Raw genomic sequence first — 8,270 nt, 5'->3', positions numbered from 1 at the left:
TAATCAAAATAAAATAAAGTAAAACACGATCAAAAGAGTACTAATTCCTAATTGTTCCCAAAATACGGCGTTGCCAAATCCTCGGCAATGGCGCCAAAACTTGGTGTGTCTTGTCGTGTCGATGCACCAAATTGCAATGAAATGTGGCCAAGTTAAAATTTATGAAATGCCACTACTACTTCTAACTACTAATATAGCTAGGGTGAGTAGGGATCGTGTGATACCCCTCGGATCCGAGACACTGGTTGATTAGGCCCAAGCCCAAACCCGAGGGATATCAAATAATTAATATGTTATAACGAAAACAGATTACTAAAAGAAATAAGAATTAAAAATTTTAGTAGCTGAAAGAAAACTAAAAGAGAATCCTTAAAAGTTAAATACTTAAAATTTGAATAAACCAATTCCAAAACCTCCAAGGGTACAACTCGGGAATCCATCTCTAGTGGACCCCTAATACTAATCCAAACAGTAATAAAAATAACTGATAAGACATCCAGAAATAAGCTTCGAAGAGAAGTCCTACATCGTCGGTAGAGTGAATAGAAACCTCTGCTCAGCACGAACACGTCTAAGTCTGGAACTGTCGTGTACCTGAAAAATAGAAGTGGATCAGGCCCACGCGCAAGTTCTATACTACTACAACCCAAACAGAGACCCGATACGCATGTACATCCTAACCAGTCCAACAATAACTAAATAGTCCGCAGATATATATATATATATATATATATATATAATCACACTAAAGGACTCTCATTGGCCTACTGGCCGGTCTCAACCTGAGTAAAGGTAACATGCTAAAACGCACACAAAGTGGGCATGTGTACCTAACCTTAACAGGGTACACCTCCAACCATCGTAGCCAGCTATGCATCTCGATGCATATACGCTCCCTAACCAATGACTCTGAGACTCAGGCTCACATCATGGCACAATAAAATATATAATTAAATTCCATTCCAAAATCCATAGTAGTGTCGCTCAACTATATGTTTCCTTGACACTATAAATAAAATAGGATTAACTTTTAGTTAATCCATTCCTTAATCCAGAGTAGGTAGGACTTAGCATTTTTGAGCTAATCCCCCTAGTATGACACCATCCCATATCGGTGCATACAATCCATCCATCCAGTGTTGATAATGTATAAGACAGTAAACATTTCAATATCAACTAATCAACCAATCCATAACAAGTATACACCATCTATCCAATTATTGGTAATATCATTGACATTAACACATATAAATATCAACCTATCCAAACATATGCATAACAAGAATCTATAGTTAGCATGCTTGTTTCAATACATCCAGTACTTAATTCTCTAACAAATATAAATATCCGAGAATAACTGTAACCATACTATAATCCACAATAAGCATAGTAATAATTAGAACAGAATAACATGCTTACTAATAACCACTCCGCAACATCCCATAAGTTGATCTAAATAATTCTTTGAAAAATATCAACTAGTTTAACCTTAAGCATTAATCGAATTTATATTAATTGACATGCTTAATCTCAGATCATTGTTACATGATTTAAACATAAAAATTCCAAGTTAAAATTTCTAATTCAAAACTAAGCAATTCTGATCATCCCCATCAAAATAAATCTGAAAACTTCCCTAATAAGTTTCAGACTGTATTCCTATTTCAGCCTCTTATGATAATTTATAAATTTCCATACCTTCTGCAAATTTACCAAGAGTTTAAACATCACTAATTTCCCCTGGAACCACTTCTAATACATTCTGGAAACTTGGAACATCCATGTACCGTAGCCTAGGTTCGCAGAAAACAAAACAAAATAAATAAATAAAAACTGAAAAACCTGGAGGAGCCGGCTCCACACAAAGTGGACCCGCCTCTAAATGATGGTGGAGCCGCCTCCACTTAATCCTAGAGCCGGCTCCACTTTATGTGGAGCCTGCTCTGCGTTTTGGTGACCCAGTTCCTCCTCTGTGCATCGTCTCCTTTCACTCCGGCAGTGTTTAACCGCTTTGTTCCTCTAAACCAACTTCACTACTGATTAAAACTAAACCCCAAGGTGCTCTAAAATTATTTAAATTTATTCTTTGTTAATCAAAATCCATCCAAAATAAGAACAAGCAAAAACAGTGTACAGACGGAAGAAAAACACAGGCGTGAAAATATACTGTTTTGAAACAACTAATTGTGCAACCATATTAATTTAACGTTATTACTTCCTGGAACTGAATTAGTGATGCAAAGAACACGAAACCTAAGGGATTGAGTTAGATATAAAACTTGCCTTACACCGACGGTTCTTCCCCAGTTCTCCGGTGAACCTCTGTGTGCTCTCTCCCTCTTTGTTTCCTCTATGCCTCCACAGAAAACCCACAGTTTTATTTTTATTTTTCCTTCAACCCTAAACCACCGTATAAGCCTATTTATAACCTTAAACTTTAAACCTTAATCCATGTATAATACGGCCCATAGGCAAACCTAGGTTAAACACTATCGGCTGTCTATGAAAACTATAAACCCCATAAACTATAGTCACGTTACAACCTACTGAAACCAATTAAATATAATTTAACGAATCCAATTAAATTTAATTTCACTTAAAACAATTAAATTTAATTTCACTTAAAACAATTAAATCCTTAAGTAAGACAATTAATTAAAACAAATCAATTAAACAAATTAACTCAATTAAATTCAAGTAAATTAAACAAGTAACCAAATTAATTTAAAACAATTACAATAATTAAAACAAATAAGTAAACAAATGCAGCTTAAAATAATTAAAATAAGTAAATCAAACCAAAGAAATAAACAAAAGCAATTTTAAACAATAGTTTAAATACCAGGACTATCCTTTTAAAATTAGGGGTATTACAGATCGTCCCAAGGGATTGGATGCGTATTTGAAATGGAAACAAGGTCGGATTAGTAGGTCAAGTGATCAAAAGGTGGTTTGATTGGTTAATTAAACTACAATGTAAACAAATTCAATACAAAACAATTAAAGTAAATAAAGGGTAGAGAACAAGAAAGAGGGATCTTGGGATTTAGAGGTCACCACTAAACATCTCCTTTCTAGATACTCAATGTGTAATGAATGAGGGGAACTATGTGTTGCAATACTAAAATGTGTGATTGATTGAATTAACAAGCATAGATGATTAATTAAGTATACATTGTCTAGACAACCTAATGAATAGCAGAATATATCAAACTAAGCCATTATTTCTTCCTTTAAGCTCACAATCAAAACACATTAACAAGTTAGAGAATTATACTACTTGCATTCATAAGCATGGAACATCAAACAACAAGCATGGATTGTTCTCACATCTAAGAGAGTAAAACAACTACACTACAACTAAGCTAAGGACATAAAAATTAAACTAATTAAACTAAGGTAGAGGCATAATCCATCAAGAAATGAGTATGAACCATCAAATAAACCACAAGAGTATTCCATTAATGCACCATGCCTTGACAATCTCTAGATTCATAGCATCAACACACATAGACATGCATCAATAACATAAAACCTGGAGATAAACACATGAACATCTATTCTAGCATACATAGACATATGAGTAGAATGAAATGATCAATTTGAAGTATTAAACAACATAAATTATTGTAAAAATAAGATTCATATATAAATCAAATGTGAAGACAAGATTACAACATAAATCCCCTCAAAATACAAAACATCAAGATCTAGAAGGCATGCTTAAGGCTAACTCTAGCCCCAAGAAGATGTTTAGCCTCTCATTAATGTAGTCATCCAACCCTCAAGGGCCATCTCCATGGTAGGAATGATCTTCTTCTTAATGGAAACCCTAGATGAATAGAATAACTCTCAAATAGTGTATATCTCTCTAACCTCTAGCCTCCTCTCCAAGATTGTGTATCTCTAAGATTCTATATGTGTAAAATGGCTCAAAATCCTTACATAGGTAGCTCAAGTGTCACACCCAATGGTCAGGTCTCGTGCACTAAGGCCCCTTCAATAATTGCACCACGAGCTATCTTTTAATAAGCTAGACTCTATTTTTTTTTTCGAACTTGAGGGAGTTCGATCGATCGAATTTTGATGAGATCAATTGAACTATGGCCATATCAATCAAAGTATGGCCAGATCGATCAAACCTTGGTGGCGCCTTTTTGGAATAAGACAGATTTGAGGTTTTTTAAGATATTTTGGGAAAAACACAAAAGTAGTAAGTGGAGATAAGATCAAAGAAGTTCGATCGATCTAAATGAAAGTTGGATCGATTGAAGATGGTACTTTGGTGAGGAAAATGACAAAAGGCTCGTTCCATCTTGAAATGGTTGGAACGATCACTGTGAGATTGATCTAGACTTGGTCTGATCGATCGAAACTTGCTGTTTTCCACCACTTTGCTTCCACTTTGCACCTTTATTCCATTTAGCTTGAGATTGCTTTTTTTATGCTCTAATATGGCTGAATTGACTTATTTTGAGGATAAGCACCTGAAAAGGGCAATAACATGAAATTAGTCTAAAATGGGAAAATAAGATAGATAAAGGTTCTAGAATACTCGAACTTAAGGGGTTTAAATATGCACTTTTCAGTGCTTATCACAAAACTCCAGGGTTCAGTGCTGTGAACTATGATTCATGGAAAATCAGAATGGAGGCATTTTTAATGTCTCACTCGTATGATGTTTGGCATGCTGCTGTGCATGGTATTAAGATTCTCAGTCCTAAAAATCCCACTGAAGCTGACAAAGTTGTTGTGGCTAATGATGGTAAAGCTAAACATGTCCTCTATTGTGCTTTGAAGCAACAAGAATTTACCAGAGTCAAGAATTGTAAAACAGCTAAGGAAATATGGGACTTTCTTCAGGCTACTCATGAAGGAAGCACTATTATCAAAGAAAACAAGATTCAGCTCTTCAAAGTTCACTATGAAGCTTGCAAGATGGAAGAAAGGGAAACTGTGGATGAATACTTGTTTAGGAACAATGACATTGTCAATAACATGAAATCCCTTAGTGAAGACATTAAGGACTTTGATGTTTGTAAGAAGATACTTAGGTCACTTACACCTAGGTTCAATGCAAAAGTTAAAATTCTTGAGGACAAAGACTTATCTCAAATGAAGATTGATGAACTTCAAGCTTCTCTTATTGCCTATGAAATGAGAATTGGTGTTCTAACTTTCCAAAGAAGAGAAGCTACTCTAAAAGCCAAAGAAGTTATAGAAGAATCTGAACCAAAGTCTGAAAAAGATGATCTTGAAGAGGATGAAGTGGCCTATCTGTCAAAGAAATTCAAGAAGTTCAGGTTCAAGAAGAAAAATCAGTCTCAAAACCTAACCTGCTATGGTTGTGGTAAGCTTGGCCACTATGTCTCGAATTGTACATCTTAAAAAGGGCAACATCAAAGAAAGAATGAAGGGGGAAACTTCAAAAGAAGATTTGGGAGGAAGGCTCTTATTTCAGATTGGGATTCTGTACCTGAAGAAGATAAACTTGAAGAATTACAAGAGGATGAATGCTTGTTCGTGGCTATTCTTGAAACTCCACGGGATGCACCTAAAGTTGAAGAAGATAGTGACTCAGAGATAAAATAAATACTTGAGGAATGTGAAAGACTTGCTGTGAAGTGTAATCAACAGAAATCTCAAATAAAGACTCTTAACTCAGAACTGCAAAAATCTAAACAACTTCTTGTTAAACACTTCAGGCGTAAACTGTCAACCTTGTGTTCAGTCTCTCTTATCTTCTCAAGCCTATTGAAACCTCAATCTAACACATAATGGTCTACTAAAAGGTGTAGAGAAGAACTCTCACTGATTCTTGAAGAAAGGACTTTGAAGATGGCTGAAATTTAGAAACAATCCACTAAGCAAATTGGGAACACTGGAATTAGTTATATCTGTGACACTGCAACTAAGTTTAAACAAAACCACTCTGTGTTTGTTAAGGCCTCCTCTGGTAAAGTATATGCAAGATTTCCAATTATAAAATCTTTGAGATCAAAATATGATTTACTTGACAACACCTATAGTAACTTGAGGTTGAATGAAAGTGATTTTGTCACATCATCCATTAGAAATTTCAAAGTTACCAAGATGTATGTGAAGAAATCTGACTTAAGTCAAGTTCAAAAAGTCAAACATAAAGGATCTTTTGTGAAGTTCAAGATGTTATGGATACCTAAAAGAATGAATGCAGTGAGTATGTTGGTGTATACAGTTTTTAAAGCCCATAACATTAATGACAAATGGTATGTTGACAGTGGTTGCTCAAGGCACATGACAGGTGATAGTTCTAAGTTTGTCTCTCTGAAAAACTTTGATAGAGGAAATGTTATCTTTAGAGAAAATCAAAAGGCTAAGATTATTGGAATTGGCACTGTGAGTAAGTTTAAAGAATTGCCTGAGATTAAAGAGGTAATACTTGTTGAAGGCCTCAAACATAATCTTCTAAGTGTAAGTCAATTGTGTGACAGTCGGAAGAATGTGTGTTTTGATAAAGGGAAGTGTAATGCTGTTGACATTGAATTAGAAAAGGTTCTATTCTCAACTTGTAGATCTTTTAGAAATGTGTACACAGTATTTGAAGAAGCCACTCACTGTAACTTGACCACTCTAGATGAAGCTATACTGTGGCATAAGAGACTAGGTCATCTCCACTCAAGAAATCTAACCAAAATCCTAAAGCTGAAAGCTGTGAAAGGCCTACTTGATCTAAAATTTAGTGATAATCATCTTTGCAAAGCTTGTCAACAAAGAAAATAAACTAAAGTGTCACTCCCTTCCAAAGAAATCAACACTTCCAGAGCTCTTGATTCGATACACATGGATCTCTGTGGTCCTACTAGAACAACAAACATTTGTGGAAGTAAGTATTTTATGCTACTCATTGATGATTTCAGTAGAATGGTGTGGGTTTACTTTCTGAAAGAGAAATATGATGCTATACACACTTTATTAAGTTTGTGAGTCTTGTTGAGAATGAAAAGGGTTGTACTGTAAATAGACTTAGGTCTAATTTTGGTTCTGAATTTACAATGAGAGAATTTGAAAGCTATTATGATATAAAGGGTATCAAGAAAGAGTTCTTAACTGTTACTAATCCTCAACAAAATGGGGTTGTGGAAAGGAAAAATAGGACTATTCAGGAAATAGGGAGAACTATGTTACTTGAAAAAGGTCTTGGAAAGGGATTTTGGGCTGAAGCTGTTAGTGCTGCAGTGTATATCATCAACAGGGTGCTTCTCAGACTTAATTAAACTAAAACTCCTTTTAAACTATGGTATGGAATGCCTGCACCAGTTTATTACTTTAAAGTGTTTGGCATCAGATGTTTTATTCTCAATCATATAAATAACTTAGGGAAATTTGACTTTAAGGCTGATGAAGGGATTTTCTTGGGATACTCTATCAAAAGCAAGGCTTACAAATGTTACAATCTCAGATCCTCCAAGGTTGATGAATCAATCTATGTTAAATTTGATGAAAATCCTCAATCCAGTATCAATGATGGCAGTTGTTCTATACCAGGATCAACAGAAGCCAGTCCATCTCATTCAGTTCAAGGGTTAAATGAAGCTGTTAAATTCACTTCAGAGCTTGATACTCAAAGGGAAGTCATTTATCCAGAATTACAGAAACAAGTTCAAGCTGAAAACATCATTGGTTCCCCTCAAGTTGATGTTCAAACAAGAAACAAGAAGAGACTCACTGAATTAGAAGCTAAAGATGGTGAAGAATATAGTCATTTTGCAATGTTATCTTCAATTGAACCAAAGTCTTATTCTGAAGCACAGAAAAGTGAAGATTGGATTGTTGCTATTAAAGAAGAACTTGACCAAATTCACCAAAATGAAACTTGGACATTGATTCCTAGACCTGCAGCTAAGAATGTCATTGGTTCCAAATGGATTTATAGAAATAAGTTGGATGAAAAAGGCACAGTTATCAGAAACAAAGCTAGACTGACATGTAAAGGATATTCTCAACAAGCTGGTATTAATTATGATGAAACTTTTGCCCCAGCTGGTAGGATGGAATCTATTAGAATGCTCTTGTCCTTTGCTTGTTATAAACAAGTCAAAGTTTATCATATGGATGTTAAGTCTGCCTTTTTGATTGGAGATTTAAATGAAAGAGTGTACTTGGAATAACCTAAAGGCTTTGAAGATCCTAAGTATCCCTCTTATGTTTTCAAGTTAAATAAGGCCCTGTATGGTCTTAAACAGGCTCCCAGGGCATAGTATGAAAAGCTACATCAGTTCTTGGTTGAA

At 34.9% G+C, this 8,270-nt stretch overlaps 1 protein-coding gene across 1 annotated transcript; it reads left to right on the top strand.

The window, feature by feature from the left end:
* The first annotated feature begins 4,647 nt into the window (after window positions 1–4,647).
* LOC132266345 (uncharacterized) lies at window positions 4,648–6,762 on the top strand. Its single transcript, XM_059767197.1, has 2 exons — window positions 4,648–5,350; window positions 6,218–6,762. The coding sequence occupies exons 1-2, from the start codon at window positions 4,648–4,650 to the stop codon at window positions 6,760–6,762; spliced, it is 1,248 nt and encodes a 415-aa protein (XP_059623180.1).
* Window positions 6,763–8,270: the final 1,508 nt, after the last annotated feature.

Source organism: Cornus florida, unplaced genomic scaffold (genome assembly GCF_030987335.1).
Source record: "Cornus florida cultivar Cherokee Brave unplaced genomic scaffold, ASM3098733v1 CherokeeBrave_3.0.0_Hap2_Chr07, whole genome shotgun sequence".
NCBI lineage: Eukaryota > Viridiplantae > Streptophyta > Magnoliopsida > Cornales > Cornaceae > Cornus > Cornus florida.
The sequence above is the reverse complement of the archived record's forward strand: the minus strand, read 5'-3'. Positions and strand labels throughout refer to the sequence as shown.

Excerpts from the sequence above, each read along its gene's own strand:
- LOC132266345 (XM_059767197.1), top strand. The coding sequence starts at position 4,648 with ATGGAGGCATTTTTAATGTCTCACTCGTATGATGTTTGGCATGCTGCT. Across the intron at positions 5,351-6,217 it reads CCTAACCTGCTATGGTTGTG|TTTTTAAAGCCCATAACATT; the intron begins GTAAGCTTGGCC and ends TGGTGTATACAG.